The sequence below is a fragment of the Macaca nemestrina genome, chromosome 10 (assembly GCF_043159975.1).
Source record: "Macaca nemestrina isolate mMacNem1 chromosome 10, mMacNem.hap1, whole genome shotgun sequence".
NCBI lineage: Eukaryota > Metazoa > Chordata > Mammalia > Primates > Cercopithecidae > Macaca > Macaca nemestrina.
This window is the reverse complement of record NC_092134.1, coordinates 32,831,166-32,853,600: the sequence shown is the minus strand read 5'-3', so window position 1 is coordinate 32,853,600 and position 22,435 is coordinate 32,831,166. Positions and strand designations below refer to the sequence as shown.

The following is a 22,435-nucleotide window of genomic DNA, read 5'->3' as shown; positions in this document are numbered from 1 at the left end:
TTTTAGTCTTTTTCCCCCTCCCTTACTCTTCGTCCCCAGTCCCTCCCCTCCTCACCCCCTTCCCTCCTCCAGCTCCGACGTTTGCGACCGCGGGGGCGGCGGAGGATATGGAGTAAAGCCGGAGTCAGCGGCCAGGCACCAAGGCAAAGCAGGAATAGCCAGGCGGCGTTTGTTAGGGGGGCGGGGGGAAAGAGCCCCAGCACCGCCCCTCCTGGAAGGAGAAGGAAGAGGTAAGTGACCGGCCGCCGGCACCGAGCAACCTCCCTCACTGGCCGCGCTCTCGCCTGGGCTCCCGGGGCCGGCGAGGAGGGAATGGAGGACTCGCGCCCGGGGTAGGCCTCCCAGGGCCGCCTGGGCTGGTGAATGTTGCCTGGTGACGGGCCTGCCGGCGGCCGGCCGGGCTATCGGCGGTCGGCGCCCGCTCATAGCAGGGCTGGGCGACCAGCGAGCTCCGGGGAGCTGATCCGAGAGGGCCGAGTCCTCGGAAGAGGCCTTGAGGCGACGGGAGACCGGGGATCGGAGTCAGCTGCCGAAGGGAGAGCCCCCCATGCCGGCTGGGGAGCTCGGGTTTCGGTGGTGGAGAACGTGGTACCTTTCGGGGACATTGGACACTACTCTAGGACCGAGTGAGAGAGCTCCCCTCAGTTCTGAGATCTGGAATTCGGTAGCTTGGGTCACCAGCCGGGGCCCTGCCGCCCGCAGTCCTTCTCTGACAGTAGCTTTAGTTCTGGAATGGAAGGTTATTGTGTGTGAGGTGGGTGGGGCAGGTGTTTTGTTAAGACAAAAAACCCCACCGGTTACTCCTGCAGTCTTGTTTTTCTAAGCGGAAGAGAACGGATGGAGGAAGGTTTAGACCGATAAAGCTTGCAAAAACTTCTTGGACTCTGACTGAGCACATACCTGTGATCCGTAATTAAGGAGACCATATTATCAAATCCACCCTCTAAAGCACTCGAGGAGGCTCCAGACAAGCCGCTTAAAAGCGCTATATGCCTGTAGTGACTTCATTGGAAGGTGTCAACTGTTTTTTAGTACGTGAAACTCAGGAATTACTTGTGATGACACTTTTTAAAAACATTGGATTCTATGAATGAGTTTTCTAAGTAGCATGTCTCCATTCTGAAAAATAAATAGTTTGGCAAAAATGCTCCAAATCAGCCTGTCACTGTAAAACCCCGTCATGTTCTGGTGATGGCTTGAAAGTGAGATGCTTGAAGATTCCTTTTGGGCTTTGCAGGTTTGTTGTTGTTGTTTGGTTTGCTGTCTTATTCTTTAGCACAAATATTTTTAAAATATTTAAAAATGAAATCAGCTGAGTATATAAATTACTTCTTGAGGCAACATTAAACTGTAATCTTAAAGAATGCTTTTGGGGGATTGTGTAAAGGAAGGGAACCTAATGGAAGGTAAGGGCCTTCATTCTTTTTAGGTTTACATTACTCACATGCAGAAACCTATTTGGTCTCTAAGATTCATAAATACCCAATAAAATATATACAGGCACATTGTACTTCTGTAGTATGGAATACTTCCTGTACAGATCAACCCTGTTACTGGGAATAACTACTCATACTCACATGTTTGAAATTCATGATATACCTCCCTTCCCTCACCCCAGGAAGAAAAATAGCTCCTCTTACTGTGTTTAACTCCGTGGGTAGCATCACTATCCATTCTTTTCTATAGAAGTTGAAGTTTGACAGTTCCTCTCTCATGCCTCATACTCAGTCTCTCATGAAGTCCTGTTGATTTTGCCTCTTGAATATCTCTTGACTCTTGTCTACTCTTAGTCTGTAACAGTAGTCCTCCTGTTCCAAGCCACTGCCATCTCTCATCTTGACCACTTCCCTAGCTTCCTGATTATGGTCTGCTTGCATCTACTGTTGTCTCCTGTAGTTTTCCACACCAGACTTAGTGACTTTTTCAAAATGTAGACCTAATAACATTGTCTTTGTGTTTAAAATCTTTCAGTGGCTTCTCGCTATTTTTAAGTAAATCGAACATATTAACATGCCTTACAAGCTCTGCATAGTCGGTCCCCTTTCCAATCTCATCTCCACTGTGCTTTCTGACATTCCCTTTCTCCCCTAGTCACTCTGTCTTTTCTGTTCTCCTGCTTCAAGTATGTGGCTTTGGTTATGCTACTTCCTCTGCTTGGAAATGCCCTTCCTTTCTTTTTTTAGCCAATTATGCCTATTCATCATTCAGCTTACTTCAGGGAAGACTTTCCTGATTAGAATAGATTCTCCTGATTATGTGTTCTTACCACACCATTGAAGAGTTGCCATGTTTATTAATACTTAATAAATTAATTAGACCTTCCTCATCTCCTGATGTGTAAGTGCTGAATGTTTGTTAAATGAATTCATTTTATGCTTACTGAATGTGCCAGTAATTGTACTTAACATTTACCTCATCATCACCGTTAATCCTTATAACAATCACTTGAGGTATAGCTAGCTTTTCCCCTTTTTATAGATTAGAAATAGTGTTAGGGTGGGTAGTTAGTTAGTCATGGCTGTAGTAAATATTAGAATTGGCATTTGAACTCAGATTTCCTTACCACTGAAGAGTGTGTACTTAACCATTTAACTTAATTTTAGCACTTTGCTGTTCATCAGAATCACTTGGGGAGCTTTCTCAGGATACAGATACACTTCATCTTTATAGGTTCCGATTCCAAAGGTTTGAGATACTACATAGGCATCTATATGGTTTAAGAAGTCATCCAGGTTATTTAGATGTTCATCAGAATTTGAAAACCACTATCTTAGACAGTACTTGTGTTTTATGAGTTTATTTTCATACATTGTATTTGAGATTTTATACTTTTTTTTTTTTTTTTTTTTTGAGACAGAGTCTCGCTCTGTCGCCCAGGCTGGAGTGCAGTGGCATGATCTCGGCTCACTGCAACCTCTGCCTCCTGGGTTCACGGCATTCTCCTGCCTCAGCCTCCCGAGTAGCTGGGGCTACAGGTGCCCGCCACCATGCCCGGCTAATTTTTTTGTATTTTTAGTAGAGACTGAGTTTCACTGTGTTAGCCAGGATGGTCTTGATCTCCTGACCTCGTGATCCACCCGCCTCGGCCTCCCAAAGTGCTGGGATTACAGGCGTGAGCCACCGCGCCTGGCCGAGATTTTATGCTTTCTTAAATTAAGGAAGAACTGTAGACTTTAAGGAAATAATCATTTAGTCTAATTTCCTACCCAGTTATTCCTTTTCCCTCTTCTCTAGCTGGAAGGCCTGCATAGAGATAAACTGTCATCCCTCTGCTACTGCTTTAAAAAAAATTACAATAATTTCAAGAATCTGATTAACTTCTTGTTGTAAAAACTATAGTTCACTAATTACATGGACTGGAAATAGCTTCAAAAAACTTGGATGTAATTTTTCCTCAGATCTTACTTATTGTTTAAATTACTAATTTGATATTTAAGCATATGTTGCCTAAAATTTCATGTTGCTTTTTTTTTTTTTGTATTTTTTTTTTTATTTACATAGAGACAGGGTTTCACTATGTTGCCCAGGCTGGTCTCAAACTCCTGAGCTCAAGTGATCCTCCTGCCTTGGCCTCCCAAAGTGCTAGGATTACAGGCGTGAGCCATTGTACTTGGCCTCATGTTGCTTTTTAAATCTTATTGTACAGTGGTCTTAAAATTTGTGACCAACGACGGAAACTGAATGTTTTACTTCTTGTTTCTCCCACTGCTTTCACCCATGGTGAAAAGCATAGTGCTTTTCACCTAGTAGGTACCTAATAATTCATGTACTAACTTGGCTGTACATTGCTGAGTCTCTTCAGTTTTTTATGTTCATTTTTAAAATCAGGCTTGTCTTCTGTAATCTGTTCTGGCTCAACTGTGTCTGATAATTAGATACTTTTTATAATTGTAAAGAGAATGATTGTACTCAGCTGTTTTAATCTTTGTTCTGAATAAGATTAAACATGATTTCTGTGTAGAACAAAGAAGAGCATTATCCATTTTTTGAAAACTTTCTTTTTAAAAACTTCTAGTAATCTCTGAGTGCTCCCACAAACAGAAACGTATATTTCAAGAATACATCTTAAGGCCAACTCTGGCCTTAAGGTTAGCCCTGCTCCTTTCAGAGCAGCTAAAAAAAAAAGAGAGAGAAGGTATCTTAAGATCATCTTTCTTTAAATACAAGCAGCTAAGTACTGCATATGGGAGTATAAGCACACATTTTTTCCCCCAGATTTTGTGAAGCATTTAACCATATTTCATGTCTTCTGAATGTAATTTTTATTTAGAATTACAAAAATTCATTGAATAACTATAAGTGATTATATAAATGGTATTCTCTTATTTTCAGGCATTTACATACAAATCTCAGACCTTTGTGCCCCTTTAAGGGATAAAGCAAACTATTTTGAGTTTCTTTGTTTTATATTGCTGTTCTTTGTAGTCAGTGTCTATTATTTTGTGCTTTTTGAAAGTCTAGTCTCTGCTAGGTGCCATGAGACTGAAAGTTATTAAGTGTAACTTCATTGCCAGATGTAATTACAATAAGCTTTTTATTTGCATTGCAGTGACTTCAACAAAAATGGAAGCTCATTCTGCTTTTTAATATTTTATTCTCGGGATTGTAAGCTTGGGAAGCTGGGGACAAAATTAAAAATATATTCCTGGGGAAGTATAGGACTGTATGTATTCATGTTATTTGAAAATTCAGGAAGTCTTTCTTAAGCATAAATATAATTTTACCTGTTGTATTTCTTGCTGTATCTAGAATTCATGAGCAGGCAGGACTGAAAGAATTGCCAGTTCCTTTCAGCCACCTGCTGTCAAATGCTGTAACACTCATCCGACTTTCTGCCAGGTGCACGCAAAATCTAGTATTACAACAGATTCACATTCTGGTTCTACTGAAAGCCAGGTGATGGCTGAGCTAGATGGTAGAGAGATACAATCTTGGAATCATACTGAAGCTACCCCAAATCCTATTTTGGCTGAGATTTAGGAAGGGAAGATGATTGAATTTCTAGTGAATTATAATAAATGGTATGCAATGAGAAATGCCTTACATGAATAAGAATTTTCATCATTTATAATTTTGTCATTGGAAAATATAGGCTTTTTTCTTCATTAATCAAAGGAAAAATGAAAAGCTATAATTTTAAGAAAAGATATTTGGACTCTAAGTTTCTTACATGTCAAATGGCTACGCTAATAATTCAAAATCTCAAATTTAAGTTCAGGTCTTATTTTACAGGCTCCTTGGAGATTACTCAGTCCTTGACCTTCTGTAATTTTCATGGTATTCTTCTTGGGTCTCCTTGGGTGATATTTTTCAAGGCCATAGTCTACCATACTGGCTCATGGTGCACCAATTTTTACGTTCAGTCTGGACGGTTTTTTCTAAGTTTTTGGACTGCATGTCTAAAAACCTACCAGATACCTCCATCTGAGTGTCATTCAGGCACTCAAATTCTACATGTCCAAAGTTGAGTTCTTCCCTCATAAAACAACTGGCTTCTATATGTCCTGTCTTGGTAAATGGCTTCACCTTCCAGCAAGACTCTGGAGGTGGGGTAGACTTCTTAGTTTTGTCCTTTTCTTCTCTTGGTTTTAAATTGTTTCTTAATTTTTCCTTTCTTCTCCTTTCTCACTGCTATTTTTGTAATTCAGCAACCTTTCTCCCTTTAAAAATTTGTTTAAAATGTGAAATATAACGCATAAAAGTATATAATGTAGTTGAACATGTAAATACAAAATCTGTATAACTAGCACCTTTGAAATACCTCCTTTACCCACCATCTCTTCTCTATCTTCCTTGTCCATGTTTCCTTTATTTTCTTGCTTTGTATATATTCTGAATTATAAATATCCCTGAATTGCATATTGAAGTTCTCTTCAGTCTTGCCGTATTCTCAGCCTCCACTTTTAGTATATCTTCCACTCTGCTTGATAGAGTGATTGATCATCTTACTTATGCCTGAAACCCTTCTGTGGCTTCCATAGCTTGATTTCTTACTACTCAATGTCCTTAGTGATCTGGCTTTTTAGTCCCCTTTGCCATACTTTCTCCTTTTTCTTTAGCTTTTAACTGAACTTGGTTTTCACTTCGTGATTTTACTCCTACAGTTCTCCTATTCTCTATCCAGTTTACTCCTCTAGCATGACTGTTTTTGGGAAACAATCTATTCCTCTTCTTTTTGTTCCTATAACACTGTGCATGTATATTCTGTAGCATTTTATCACCTGTAGGCTAATGCTGTGGTGGTTTTGTCTGTCTTCCCCTTTGATGTAAGATGTTTCATAGCTTTTCATTTACTTCCTCCCCAGTTTCTCATATGGTATCAGATACATAGTGGATGCTCAGTAAATATTAAACCACCAAATGAATTTCCATGCCTATTCTCTGCCGTATGTACACCAGTGTTGACTCTGGATGACGGATAGCACCTCAAAATTGAATATCAATTCTGAAAATACGCTTTGTTTTCATATGGAACTCTGTAGTTTTCAGACCACACCATAGTCTTCCTCCCTTACGAATCTTGGCACATGGTATTATAATCCCTTCCAGAATACTACTTCTGCCTTTTCTTACCTGAAAAATACTTTATAGTTTTGAGCCCATCTTAATATTTCCATAGCATGTACATTCTTACCACAGGTTATTTGCTGTAACTCTTTGCAGGACTGAGTCTGCTATTGGATGGAGTCCTTAAAAAGCTGAACCTCTGGGCCGGGCGCGGTGGCTCAAGCCTGTAATCCCAGCACTTTGGGAGGCCGAGACAGGCGGATCACGAGGTCAGGAGATCGAGACCATCCTGGCTAACACGGTGAAACCCCGTCTCTACTAAAAAAAATACAAAAAACTAGCCGGGCGAGGTGGCGGGCGCCTGTAGTCCCAGCTACTCGGGAGGCTGAGGCAGGAGAATGGCGTGAACCCAGGAGGCGGAGCTTGCAGTGAGCTGAGATCCGGCCACTGCACTCCAGCCTGGGCGACAGAGCGAGGCTCCGTCTCAAAAAAAAAAAAAAAAAAAAAAACAAAAAGCTGAACCTCTGTATTCTCAGTGTATAACAAGGTGCAAGGCATTTAATATGTAGCTTATCAGGCAGCCTTAGAGGAATGGATATGTATGGTTTTAAATAGAATTTTGTATCCTTTCACCTTCCCATCAAAATCAACAGCAGATGTTCCTAGAGAACAACTTGGCATAGCCAGTAAATGTTTTCATAATGACAGTAGCTACATTTTCTAGCTGCTTACAAAAATGCAGCATTAAATTAGAAAGGGAAAGTGAGTCTCCATTTCCATTTATAGACAGTTAAAATCTTTAATAGAAGAAAGTGGGTTATACTTACGTAAGTAAAATTTTGTTGATAGAGAAAACGGGATACAAACTACCTGAGATCAGTGGTCTTCAAATATTTTTGCTTGTGTATCAAATAATTTTGAATAATGTGTGCTCCTTTTGCACATTTTTAAAGTTGATCACATCTGGAGTTTTTGTTAAGAGTTTAAATAGTTGCACAATATCTAATTTCTAAATTGTTGTATATTGTGATAGTGCTTTACTTCATCAAAACCTTGGATTTTATCAATTGAAATGTGTTCTTATATCTCTGTGACAACCATCTTCTTAATTGTAATTCTGTGATAGATAGCGTGTGTTCTTGTTGTTATTAATATCTGTCCTGAAAGATGCAAGGTATAGCCTCCTTCAGTATTTCTTACCAAACTTCCTTGTGCTTTACTCTTAAGTGGCTTTCTCTTAGAATTAAATCTACAAGTTGCATCCCCCTCCTCCCACAAAATTTTTTACACCTAGGAAAATGGCCTACGGTAACACTGGGATGGCTGAGAGAAATACTTTGTTTTAGTCAAGTGGGAAAAAATTGTGAAGAAAGAAGCAGTTAAGGAAAATCTTCAGGACATAGACTTGGTCTCAGGCAAATCAATTTTAGGAAAGAGTACACATGGAAGTTGACAATTTGGAAAGTGATAGGACTTTAAAACTTTGTTTGTGCCATAGACCCTTTTGACAATTTAGTAAAGCCTGTGAATCCCTTCTCACAGTAATATTCTAGAATCAATTTGTCACTTTCTACAGAAAGCCTGCTGGGATTCTGGTTGAATTGCGTTGAGTTTGTAGATTATTAAGGATAATTGACACATTAACCATACTGAATCTTCCAATTCATGATCATAATATATCATTCCGTTTATTTAGGTTTTCTTCAGTTTCTGTTAGCAGTTTTTTGTTTTCATTGTATAGATCTTGCATAGCTTGTTAAATTTATTCATAGATATTTCATACCCTTGAAACATTATTTTTAATTTTTAAATTTTCTAATAGAAATACCTAGAAATGCAATTTTTTTTTCAAGACAGAGTCTCACCCTATCACCCAGGCTGGAGCGCATTAGTGTGATCACGCCTCACTGCATCCTCAACCTCCCAGGCTCAAGTGATCCTTCCGCCTCAGCCAACTGAGTAGCTAGGACTGCAGACATGTGCCACTGCTCCTGGCTAATTTTTAAAAACTTTTTGTTTTTAAAAATTATGTTTTTTTCCCAGGCTGATCTGGGAAATGTTTCCCAGGCTGATCTCAAACTCCTGTACTCAAGCAGTCCTTCCACCTCAGCCTCCCAAAGTTCTGGGATTACAGGCATGAATTACTATGCCCAGCCTAGAAATACAATCTTTTCAAATATGTTGTTCTTGTATTCTACTATCTTGCCAAACTTATATATTCGTTCTGGTAGCTTTTTTGTAGATTCATTCCTTCTGATGTTCTGTGTATGCAGTTGTGTCATTTGGGAATAAATTGTTTTCTTTCTTCACAGTCTGAATGCCTTTTATTTCATTTTCTTGCTTTATTGCCTTGGCTAGGACCTCTATTGGAATGTTGAATAGAAGTGGTAAAAGTGAGTATACCTACCTTGTTCTGAAACTTAGGGAGAAAAGTGGTCAGTATTTATCTTTAAATATAATATTAGCTGTAAATATTCAAAGATGCTGTTTATCAGGTTGAGGAAGTTCCTTTCTGTTCTTAGTTTCCTGAGGGTTTTGATTATGAATTGGTATTGAATTTTGTCAATTTTTTTCTCTGCTTCTACTGAGATTATCTTGCTTTTTTTCATTATTCAGTTAATGTGAATTACATGGATTCATTTTTAAATGTTGAATTAACATTGCATTCCTGAAGTGAACCCCATTTGGTTATGGGGTTGGATGTGATGTTCTAATATCTTAAGGATTTTTACATATTAACGAGGAACATTGGTTTGCAGTTTTATTGCCATGGCATTATTTGGTGTTGATGTCAAGGTAATACTGACTCTATAACATGAAATGGAAAGTATCCTCTCCTCTTCTGTTTTCTGGGAGAGTTTGTGTGGACTTGGTATGATTTTTTTCCTTAAATGTTTGATGATATATGCTACTCATGTAGAAGCTTTAAGATTAGAATCTGTGGAATTTCTGTTGTTGGTCATTTGTGTCTTTTAAAATTTTTATTTTCTTTTTTTATTTTTATTTTTGAAACAGGATCCCACTCTTTGTCACCCAGGCCAGAGGGGAGTGGCACAATCATGGCTCACTGCAGCTTTGACCTCCCAGGCTTAAGCAATACTTCCACCTCAGCCTCCCAAGTAGCTGGGACCATAGCACACACTACCATGCCCTGCAAATTTTATTTTTCTTTTTTTGTAGAAACAGGGTCTCCTTATGTTGCTTAGGCTGGTCTTGAACTCCTGGGCTCAAGTGATCCTCCTGCTTTAGCCTCCCAGAGTGTTGGGATTACAAGCATGAGCCACTACACCTTGCTACAATTTTCTTGATGAATGCAGCTAAAGTTTTACTGATTTCATTGATCTTTTCAAAACTTTTTTTTTACTTCATTGGATTTTTTTTCCTCTTTTTCATTTCTCCATTAAATAAAGTATTAAATTACATTAAATTCAAATTACATTAAACTCTTTCATTGATTCCTCCTCTTCTGTGTACTTATTTTAATTTTCTCTTTTTCTAACTTCCTAAGGTGGAAGCTTAGACCATTATTTCAGACTTTTAAACCCCCTAATATAAACATTTACAACTATAGATTTCTTTGTAAGTACTGCTTTAGTTACGACTCACAAATTTTCATTTTCATTCACTTCCAAATATTTTTTAAATTTCTTTGTTATTTCTTTTTTAGCCCTTGGATTATTTAAAAGTGTTGATTGGCCAGGCGTGGTGACTCACACCTGTAATCCCAGCACTTTGGGAGGCCGAGGCAGGCGGATCACAAGGTCAGGAGATTGAGACTATCCTGGCTAACACAGTGAAACCCCATCTGTACTAAAGAATACAAAAAATTAGCCGGGCGTAGTGGCGAGCGCCTATAGTCCCAGCTACTTGGGAGGCCGAGGCAGGAGAATGGCGTGAACCCAGGAGGCGGAGGTTGTAGTGAGCCGAGGTTGTGCCACTGCACTCCGGCCTGGGCAACAGAGCAAGACTCTGTCTCAAAAAAAAAAAAAAGTGTTGATTAATTTCCATATATTTGCAGTTTTTCTATGTATTTTAATCTATTATTGATTTCTAGTTTAATTTTATTGTAGTCGAAGAAAATAGTTTGTATTATTTCAGTAGTTATAAATATTTCGAGACTTGTTTCATAGCCAAACATATAGTTCATTTTAGTGAATGTTACATGTCTACATGAAAACAATTTGTCATTTGTAGAGTGACTGTTTTAGTTCAGGTTGTTTGGTAGTGCTGTTGAAGTCTCTGTCCTTACTGATTTTCTTCCTGCTTGCTCTGTGTTACTAAGTGAGAACTCGTGAAGTCTCCAACTATAATTATGAATTTGTCTATTTCTTCTGTCCGTTCTGCCACTTTCTGCTGCATTTATTTTGAAGTTCTCTTATTGGGTGTGTACATATTTAGTATTGTTATGTCTTTTTGGTGAATTGACAACTTTGTCATTACAAAATGACCTCTTTGTCTTCAAGCTTATTCTGTTATTAATATAGCCACTCCAACTTGGTATATTTTCACATTCTTTCACCTGTGTTTTTATACTTTTAAAGTGGGTTTTTGTAAGCAGCATATAGTTAGGTCTTGCTTTTTTATCCAATTTGACAATCTCTGCCTTGTAATTGAAATTTTAAATTGTTTACACTTAATGTAATTTATTGATATGGTTGGATTTAAGTCAACCATCTTGCTATTTATTTTGTATTTGCTGCATTTGTTTTTTTTTTTTTTCCTTCCTCTTTTCTGCTTCTTTTTATATTTATTCAGTTTACTTTAGGGTTTATTTTTATCTTTATAATTTAGTTATATCACTTTATTATTTTGTAGTTATTTTATTATTCAAGGGTTTACAGTATATATCATTTAACTTACCACAACCTGCCTTCAAATGATACTGTACTGCCTCACATATAATGTAAGGATCTTTAAAAAATATACTTACATTTCCCCCTCCTGTTCTTTCTCGTGCCAGTTCTTCTACATATGTTATAAGCACAATACATTTTTATTATTTTTGTTTTAAATGATCAGCTATCTTTTAAAGATATTATGACATGAAAAATATTTTTTATATACCTACATCATTTTTATTTTTATTGTTCTGCTTTAAAAACTTTCTTGTTTTTTTTTTTCTTTTTCCTTTCTTTTCTTAGAGAGAGGGTCTTGTTCTGTCACCCAGGCTGGAGTACAGTGGCACAGTCACAGCTCACTGCAGCCTCCACCTCCTGGTCTCAATTGATTCTTCTGCCTCAGCCTCCTGAGTAGATGAGACTACAGTCAGGTGACACCATACCTGGATAACTTTTCTATTTTTTGTAGAGATGGGGTCTTACTATGTTGCCTAGGCTCGTCTCGAACTGCTGGGCTCAAGTGGTCCTCCCAGCTCTACTAGTTTTTATAGTGATTATCTGTTGTTTTTCTGAAAATGTCTTTATTTTACATTGAGTTTTGAAAGTTTTTTCCCCAACCTATAGAATTCTAGGTTGACAGTTTCCTTTACCAGTTTTAAAGACCTCATTCACTTGTTCTCTGGCATGTGTTGTTTCTGCCAAATCTGGGGAAATTCTTTTTTTTTTTTTTGAGACAGAGTCTTGCTCCTCGCCAAGCTGGAGTGCCGTGGTGCGATCTCGGCTTACTGCAGCCTTCTCCTCCCGGGTTCAAGTGATTCTTCTGCCTCAGCCTCCTAAGTAGCTGGGACTACAGGTGTGCACCACCTTGCCCAGCTAAGTTTTGTATTTTTAGTAGAGATGGGGTTTCACCATGTTTGCCAGGATGGTCTCCATCTCTTGACCTCGTGATCTGCCTGCCTCAGCCTCCCAAAGTACTGGGATTACAGGCATGAGCCACCGCACCTGGCCAGTCTGGGGAAATTCTTATCTTTGTTCTTATGTGTAATTTACTTGTTTTCTGTGGCTGCTTCTAAGATTTTTCTTTTAATCACTGATTTTCAGCTATTTGGTATATCTATGTATGGGTTTCTTTGTGTTTATCCTGCGTGTGGTTTATTTAATTTCTTGGAGCTTTGTATAGCAGCAGTCCCCAACCTTTTTGGCACCAGGGACCAGTTTCCTGGAAGACAGTTTTTCCATGGATGGGGTGTGGGGGACTTGGTTTCAGGGTGAAACTCTTCTACCTCAGATCATCAGGCATTAGTTAGATTCTCACAAGGAGCACACAACCTAAATCCCTCGCATGTGCAGTTTGCAGTAGGGTTCACGCTTCTATGAGAATCCATTGCTGCCACGTATCTGACAGGAGGCGGAGCTTAGGCAATAATGCTTGCTCGCCTACCGCTCCTCTGCTTTGCAGCCTGGTTCCTAAAAGGCCATGGACTGGTACTAATCTGTGGCCTGGGGGTTGGGATCTACTGTTGTGTAAGTCACATCATCTTGCTTCTTGGCATGTCAAATAGTTATTGATTGCCTGCTGAACATTGTGAATGTTACATTGTTTAGTATCTGAATTTTTTGTGCATGTTATATGTCTTCTTTTCATGACTATTGGGTTTTGTTCCGGTAGGCAGTTTAGTAATTTATTATTATTTCGGTTATTTGAGAATTGATTTTAGAGCAGATTTAGATTAGCTTTTACTCTAAGGGTGGTTTACCCCACTATTAAGGCATGGTTCTTACAAGATTTCTGCTAAATGTCTTAGTGGTCAGTGAAGACTCACTACTCCAGCTGATGAGATACCAAATGATTTGCAGCCTTGTGTGAACTTTGAAACTATTCAACTCGTAGCTCTCTAGTTTGGTTCTTGCCAGACCTGGTGGAGTGTCACACTATGTATGCATAAGCATGTGTGGGACCAGGGAACAGAGCATGAAGGGGACCTCTATGCATTTTCTTTATTTAGCTTCATTCACTTTGAAATTGTGTCTCAGAACTTTCATCTACCTCCGCATTCTTGAATGCCAGTTTGTCCCTCCAGCTTCTCAATTCAGCTAGATAGCTACCTGGAATTCTGCTTTATGCTCTGTAGTTTGCAATGTGCCTCTGGGGCAATCCTGGTTCTCTTGTTAGTTCTCTTTCTTACTGGGATCAAAGGCTCTTGCTGCCTGTTCAATGTCTGAAAAATGTGTTTCATATATTTTGTTCAGTTTTCTAGTTGTTAAAAGCAAGAGGGCAGATTCACTCTTTGTTCCTCCCTTATGGCCAGAAGTTAGAGTAACTTATTCATTTATTTACTTAGAGTAATATTTTTAAATATATGAAATAAAAAGTATAGAATAAAAACATTATTTTGAAATAATTGTAATAACATTTCCATAACTACAAAATGGTTTTATGTATGTTGAATGCATTCAATATAAGAAAGCCTAGTATGGGGTCCTAATAATACCTCTAATTATCTTTGAAGTCTTTACCTGACTCCAGATTAGGAACTGCTACCTTAAAACTGTCTATGCCCATGTATTCCCTGAGAAGTCTTCAGGTAACCCTAGAGATACAGACATTATAGTTTGAAGAAAGCTTCCTTTAGCTTTCTTCAACTAAAGATGTCAACAGACATCATCACAATTAGAGTCTATTTTAATTTACCAAAGGAGAAAAGTTAAGCCTGGCAATTACTAATTATTAATACGGGTTGAATATCCCTAATCCAAAAATCTGAAGTGCTCCAAAATCTGAAACTTTTTGAGCAGTGACATGGTGCTTAAAGGAAATGCTCATTGGAGCATTTCGGATTTTAGATTTTTGAATTAGGGTTGCTCAATCAGTAAGTATGTAATGCAAGCATTCCAACATCTGAAAAAAATTAAAAAATCCAAAATGCTTCTGGTCCCAAGCATTTAGGATAAATATTCAACCTGTAACAACTACTGATCATTATGCTTATTAAAAATTACCAAATAAATATTATTATTAATGACACATCATTCATAACAAAGCTATGTAAAATTTTAAAAATAATCTTCAGACTTTATGCTTATGCTTATTTTTGATGCCTGTATGTATTTTATTGCCCCTTTACCATCAGTGCTTTTTTTTTTTTTTTTTTTTTCTTTTGGAGATAGAGTCTGGCTGTCACCCAGTCGGGAGTGCAATGGTGCTATCCCAGCTCACTGCAGCTCCCCATCCCGGGCTCAAACGATCCTTCCACCTCAGCCTTCCAAGTAGCTGGGAGTATAGGCACATGCCGCCATTCCTGGCTAATTTTCATATTTTTCGTAGAGACAGGGTTTCTCCATGCTTCCCAGGCTGGTCTCGAACTCGTGAGCTCAAGTGATCCACCTCCATCAGCCTCCCAAAGTGCTGGGATTACAAGCATGAGCCACTGTGCCTGGCCAATGCTTCTCTTTTAGGAGATTTTCTTAAGTGATTTGATAGTTGAATGTAATTATTATTTAATAATGAGTAAAACTTTTTATAAAATACCAATTTGGGCTAGACATGGTGGCTTATTTATTCCTGTAATCTCAGCACTTTGGGAAACCAAGATGGGAGGATCACATGAGACTAGGAGTTTGAGACCAGCCTGGGCAACATAGCAAGACCCTGTCTCTACAGAAAAATAATAATAAAGAAAATACAAATTTATTGCTTAGTAAAACATTAGCATCTTTTAAGTTTTATATTGTTGTTTTTAATGTGAAGTGATCGACACCTGTGAAAAGGGGTGGAAAAAGAAAAAATAAGAGTAAATTTTTAAATGTGAAGTGAGAGACAGACCTTCTATATTTGTTGTTGTTGTTGTTGTTTTTGAGACAGAGTCTCGTGCTGTCACCCAGCCTGGAGTGCAGTAGTGCGATCTTAACTCTTGACTCACTGCAACTTCCGTCTCCCGGGTTCAAGCAATTCTTGTACCTCAGTCTCCCGAGTACTGGGATTATAGGCGCGCGCCACCATGCCTGGCTAATTTTTGTATTTTTGTAGAGATGGATTTTTGCCATGTTGGCCCGACTGGTCTTGAACTCCTGGCCTCAAATGATCCTCCTGCTTTGGCCTCTCAAACCCCACAAACCCCACTTTAAGTCTTTTTTTTTTTTTTTTTTTTTTGAGATGCAGTCTCTCTCTGTCACCAAGGCTGGAGTGATCCCGGCTCACTGCAACCTCCACCTCCTGGGTTCAAGTGATTCTTGGGCCTCAGCCTCCCAAGTAGCTAGGACTACAGGCACCCACCACCATGCCTGGCTAATTTTTGTATTTTTAGTAGAGATGGCGTTTCACCATGTTGGCCAGCTGGTCTCAAACTTCTGGCCTCAGGTGATGCGCATGCCTTGGCCTCCCGAAGTGCTGGTATTACAGGCATGAGCCACCATGCCCATCCCCCACTATAAGTCTTACAGGATCCGTGTTATACAGTTGAGCAATATTCATTCTCTTTCTTAATGTCATTGTCAAGTGTGAATATATCTTTTCCTGGTCAGTGAGAACTGAGGTTGAAACAAACAGTTTGATTTCTGGACTTACATTTGTACTAAAGTGTATTGGGTTCTCTGAGGACAAAACCAACATACAACTTTTATCTATATAGGATTATTCTGTTCGCTGTTTGGGAGATCTTATGCTTTTCAAATTAAACTATGAATAAATGCTTATACAAATAAGAAATGATCAGTTCTCCACTATCCTTCTGTTTTTCTAGGTGACTGTAACTACCCAATATTGCAGCCATGGAGTCCATGCTTAATAAATTGAAGAGTACTGTTACAAAAGTAACAGCTGATGTCACTAGTGCTGTAATGGGAAATCCTGTCACTAGAGAATTTGATGTTGGTCGACATATTGCCAGTGGTGGCAATGGGCTAGCTTGGAAGATTTTTAATGGCACAAAAAAGTCAACAAAGCAGGTAAGTTTTAATTCAGCATCCAGTTGGAAAAAACACACATGCTAAGAACCATAAAATGCATGTATGCATTTTTATGTTAAGAAATGCCAAAAGTTCTTAAATGAGTTTTTTATTTTTATTTATTTATTTATTTATTTATTTATTTATTTATTTGAGACGGAGTCTTGCTCTGTCACCCAGGCTGGAGTGCAGTGGCTGGATCTCAGCTCACTGCAAGCTCCTCCTCCCGGGTTCACGCCATTCTCCTGCCTCAGCCTCCCGAGTAGCTGGGACTACAGGCACCCGCCACTTCGCCCGGCTAGTTTTTTGTATTTTTTAGTAGAGACGGGGTTTCACCGTATTAGCCAGGATGGTCTCGATCTCCTGACCTCATGATCCGCCCGTCTCGGCCTCCCAAAGTGCTGGGATTACAGGCTTGAGCCACCGCGCCCGGCCTTAAATGAGTTTTTTAGTTCTCATTTTATCTTACGATGTCATACAAAAAACAAATGCTTTTAAATATGCTCTGAATCCTCCTGGTTACAGATATACTGTTTGACATACCATATCATCTTGAAATCTAATTTTGCTTACTTCATAAACATGTCAGTTGAGCAAACTAGTATATTAAATTGTAATATTTAGTGAAGTATATGTTTTAGGATAGAAATTGCCATGTTTGTTAAATTTTCTTTTCATGTTTGTCAGTATGTTACTGGCAAAATACCCAGTTAAATTTTTCAATGTTAAGTGTGTCTTAGTGCAGTCTTAGTGCTGGGATTACAGCGTGAGCCACTGTGCCAGGCCAAAATCACTGTTTTCAAAAGTACTTTTACTTCCCTACAAGTGAAATATATGGGTTGTAAAATGTAAAGGATTTCTTATATATACCTCCCAATAACTACCACAGTCATACAATTGTGGGTATGCATTATTTGCTGCTTTTCCGAAGTTAGCTTATTTTCCAGCTAAGTACATTGAAGACCAAATTGGCTTTGGTTATCCTTTTATGAAATAGGAATCTTAGTCCTGTGATAATTTGCTGGTATGTCATTTGTATCCAACCTGTTAAATCTTGTTTTTATTGCCATTTGGAAGTCTTTATTGAAATTCAGAGTTGATCTGCATCTGAAATGCTGATTGATTTGTTGCTTTTGAACATTGCTTTTTCTTCAATTCACCATAAGCTCATCCAAAAAAGTAAATGGTTTCTTGAGTATTGACTACCTAAAAACTATTAATGAGGTCATGAGTTGTGTAAATGAACAACCTCCTCTGATTCCAGCACACGTTGCTTTTACAATCAGTTATATAAGGGGAAAACAAAATAACATTTACAAAATTAGACATTTTTATTAAGGATGTGATAATATATAATAGCATCTCTGTGCCTAACCAGAAAGGTTCTAGGTAGTTGTGGTAATATCAGTATTTCATTTGCTGAAATCTCCTGATGATGTTGGAGCTTCTAGAACATGAGAACCAGGCACAAATGATAGACCCCCTTCTCAACTGCTGACTGTCAGCACTGGATTTTTTTAGGAAACTTTACTGCATTCCACTTTTTTTCTATATATATTGCTTTGGAATGAAAGGTGGTACACCAGTGAGCTCAGTGGATATAGGTTCAAATTTTCTTTTTTTGCCTCCATCAACTTGCAGGGGTCAGAACTAAGTATCCTGTCTTTACTACTGGTTAATTTTTTAAAGAATAGCTAAGTCCTTAACCACCTTGACATTGAAGCATCATTTAAATTTCCCCTTTAATTGAAAAGTTTTAATTCTTTCTCATTTGTCTCATTTTTACTCAGTGAATCATACCAAATATACAGTCTAGAGCTGTGCTACCCAATATAGTAGCCAAAGTTAAATTAATTTAAATTCCTTAGTTGTACTAGTCACATTTCAAATGTTCCATGGCCGCATGTGGCTCGTCTAGGACCACTGTACTGGACAATGTAGATATAGAACTTTCTATCTTTACAGAAAATTCTGTTGATAGGACAGTACTGATCTAGATAACCTGGAAGAAAAATAATGAAAAAAGATAACTGTTCTTGATCTCTTTTTTCTCCGTAAAGAGGCATTAAGACTCAGGGCGTCCTTTCTGCCCTCTCAGTCTTTCTTGTGCCGTGTTGCAGTTGTGTTATATGGCAGCATATATGATCTGAAATTTGACATTGAGTTTGAGGTAAACAATGGGTTAGGAGTTTGGGACGGGGGATTTTCACACATAGTTTTAATATTTGAAGATGGCCAGGTGCGGTGGCTCATACCTGTAATTCCATCACTTTGGGAGGCTGAGGTGGGCAGATCACTTGAGGTCGGGAGTTTTAGACCAGTCTGGGCAACGTGGTGAAACCGCATCTCTCCTAAAAATACAAAAATTAGCTGGGTGTGGTGGCACATGCCTATAGTACCAGCTACTCGAGAAGCTAAGGCAGGAGAATCTCTTGAACCTGGGAGGTGGAGGTTGCGGTGAGCTGAGATGGCGCCACTGCACTCCAGCCTAGGTGACAGAGCAAGACTCCGTCTCAAAAAAAAGAAAGAATAAGACATTAAGATTTTTCAGTTATTATTTGGATAAATTTACCAAATTATAAGGTTCGTAAACATATTGAAATTGATAGCTCTTTACTGATAGCTTATTGGCTTTTGAAGCTACTATTTAAGTTTTATACTAATGGTATATGCTATTAGTGAACTTGTAGAGCTGTTTAGTTTCTTTTTCTTTTTTTCTTTTTTTTGAGACAGCGTCTCGCTCTTTCGCCCAGGCTGGAGTGCAATGGTGTGATCTGGGCTCCCTGCAACCACTGCCTCCCGGGTTGAAGCAATTCTCCCACCTCAGTATCCCGAGTAGCTAGGACTACAGGCGCGCGCCACCGTGGCTGGCTAATTTTTGTATTTTTGGTAGAGACGGGGTTTCACCACCTGGGCCAGACTGGTCTAAAACTCCCGATCTCAAGTGATCCGCCCGTCTCAGCCTCGCAAAGTGCTGGGATTCAGGCATGAGCCACCACGCCCGGCCTAGTTTCTTTTTTGAGTGTTCATTTAGAAGCGGCTCTTAGTTTCTCGTTATTATTTTTTTCTGGAATCTCAGCTGGGATGCTAAAGACATCTCCAGGTGATATTTAGAGAATAAAAATTGTGGTATTGGCCGGGCATGGTGGCTCATGCCTGTAGTCTCAGCACTTTGGGAGGCCAACCTGGAAGGACCCCTTCGCTCAGGAGTTTGAGACCAACATGTGCAATGTAGGGAGACTCTGTCTAAAAAAAATTGTGTAGTCTGCTTAATTTTTAAAATATAAACTTATTTTTAATAACTTATGTTCAGCATATTATAGAATATTGCACAAATCCTGAGTGTACAGCTTATGTTCACAGTGAATACACCCATGTAACCAGCATCCAGACCAATTAAAAAAAACTACTAATACTGGTGTCCTTTCCTAGTCATTATTCCTAACCACTACCCTGTCCTTTAACACTAGAATAATTCTGCCTGTTTTTGAACTTTATTTAAATAGAATTGTATATACTCTTATATTTGACCCCTTTTCCTTAATAGTATATGGATAAGCTAATCTGTGTTGTTGAACAACGCAGTTTTTCTTTTCATTGATAAGAGTACAGCTGTAGACATTCTTGTTTGTGCCATTGGCACATATGAGGCATTACCTAGGTATGGAATTGCTAGGTTGTAGTGTATGTGTTCATTGCCAAATAATTTTTCCAGTGTGATGCCAGTGTACTAGAAACTTCCACCAGCAGTTACAGTTTCTTCACATCCCTGCCAATGTTGTTATATAGTCTTTTTAATTTTAGACATTCTGGGTGGAGGGTTTATTTAATTTTTGAAAATTCAGTGAAATATTCCCTGCTTCCCTGTCTTCTGAACTTTAAGAATGTCTGATAGGTAATTCAGACATAGAATTTATACCATTATATTTCTGTTATAGCTTTTTAACTGACTTAGTCTTTTTACACAATTTCATGTTTTCAGGCTTAAAATGGTCATTTGAATATAGGTATTATTTTCAAACATATTGTTATGTTCTTTGTTATAAATATTTATTTGAGAGGCATTTCTGAGGCAAATGCCCTTGGTTGAATTTCGTTGACTTTGCTAATTTTTAAGTTATACTTTATTTAAACTAGTCATTAAAGATGGAAATTTTTATTTTGGCCAAGCTATAGATATAATGAGAAATGTTTACCATATATACGTACATACGTGTATGTCCTTTAAAAATTGGAATACTATGTTATCTGTTAGGTAGGAATATTATGACTATCAAGGCTGCTAATTTGTTTAAATGATTTCTAATAAAACACCACATACGTTTAATTTCCATCTCAGCTATGTCCCTGATTTTTACCTCCTTTCAAGTAGAAGAATAATTCTACATTTTGAAATTTCTTTCAACTGTCAAATATCAAGCTAAGGGATTTATTTTGGAAGAAGATGTTTAAAAAAATGTGTATGTATATGTATATGTTTATACATGTAATTTTGCCTGGTCTTGGGATATTTAAGCATTTATTTAGTAAGCATTTCTGTTGATCTTGACATAAGATTCTGTGTTGTCAAGGAATTACCCTTCAAAATTGATTAGTTTAACATTTATGAGTAGTCTTCTAGTATTCTACATTTATTATGACCTTTTATATTTGCTTTTGCAGTAGACCTTTTTTCTTGAAAAAAAAAAAAAAAAAGGTAGCTTTGTGTTAGTTTGCTTTAAAAGTTGTATTTGTTGACCTGATATTTTTGCCCTACTTCAGGGGCTTCATAACACCTCCCTGAAATGACTGTTTCTATGAGGATAGTGAAGATTGATTGATTTCTAATAATTATTATATAATAAATACTTAATTGTTGTTCATATCTTACCCACTCTACCAAACGTCAGGTTGGCCATAATCCCTTCCTTACTATAAAATGTACAGGACATAATCCTTCCTTACTACAAAATATACATTGTGTTATCCAGATGCCAGTATTCATGGATGAGGCTTGCTAATATTATTTATACAAAAGCATAATTAAATTATAATAAATAATTAAATTAGAATAATTAATAGTTTTAAAATAAAGGAAACTTTTGTGCAAAGCCAAATATGCTAGTCATGTCACCTAGACAAAATATAATCATAAACTAGGAATTTTAAGGGGTATGTTTTTACCTTTCATTCTTCTCAACAACTTATTTTTAACTTAATGTAAATAAAAGTTTATATTTTGGTTTACTGTTTTGAAGAAAGAACATCCCAAAATCAGATGAAAAATAGAGTGTGTGATGCTTGATAGTCACCACCAGCCAGTCATGAGGGTCCATAAAATAGAGATCTCAGGGAACATCTGTGTTCCAGAAACCACCTCTGGTGCCTTAGTGGAGGTCGTGATCGCTGTTGGAAAATTATGTAATTTAAATTTTATTACTTAAAACTATCTTGTTATCAACAGAGCTCAACTTTGTAGTAAGCAAACTAGCTTCTTTGTTGTTTTTTTTCCCCCCCAGAGATGGCAGTTTTAATATGTTGCTCAGGCTGGAGTGCAGTGGCTATTCACAGGCACGACAATAGCTTACTACAGCCTTGACCTCCTGGGCTCAAGCGATCCTCCCACCTCAGCCTCCCAAGTAGCTGGGATTACAGGCATGTGCCACCATGCGTGACTCACAAGTAGCTCTTAAAAATTATAAATTAGGTCTGTATCAAATGGGACGTATACTGTATTGTGACAGATACTACAGTTTTTTAGAATATTTTCATAGCCTTTTTTGTTTAAAGTTAGGCTATTGAGAAAAAATACCTTTTAGTGAGTGTCTTTCTTTGCCAATGTTTTTAAAGAATAAGCAATGAATAAATAAAGAATAGTATGCCATATATTGCTTATATTTTGCTCTAATAATTTTTGTATTAAAAAACTCTCAAAATTTAACTACAGTTAACAGTTGTTGAATCTTAAGCAGAGGACATACTGGATGATTGTGCTATTTGATCTTTTCTGTATATTTGAAATTTTTGTTAATAAAAAGTTAAATATTTTAATTAAAAATGATAAAAAGCTTTAATTGCTTATCTTTATTTACTATCAGAAGGCAATAGATATCTGAGTATCTTCTAGGCATAACTGCTGGGTTCTGTGGTAGATACAGAGACACATA

The 22,435-nt window shown here is 37.9% G+C and overlaps 1 protein-coding gene across 2 annotated transcripts in view; it reads left to right on the top strand.

Moving 5' to 3' along the window:
* Position 1: 1 nt before the first annotated feature.
* The window catches only part of LOC105493849 (SCY1 like pseudokinase 2), a 71,588-nt gene continuing 49,154 nt past the window's right edge, over positions 2–22,435 (top strand). The window contains exons 1-2 of one of the 2 annotated variants that reach the window (XM_011761804.3): positions 2–230; positions 16,085–16,289. In XM_011761804.3, coding sequence (XP_011760106.2) covers positions 16,113–16,289 — 177 coding nt within the window. In that variant the 5' untranslated portion in view covers positions 2–230; positions 16,085–16,112. Of the gene's footprint in view, positions 231–335; positions 1,238–16,084; positions 16,290–22,435 lie in introns of those variants that run through there. The other variant, XM_071071261.1, reaches the window with a different exon arrangement.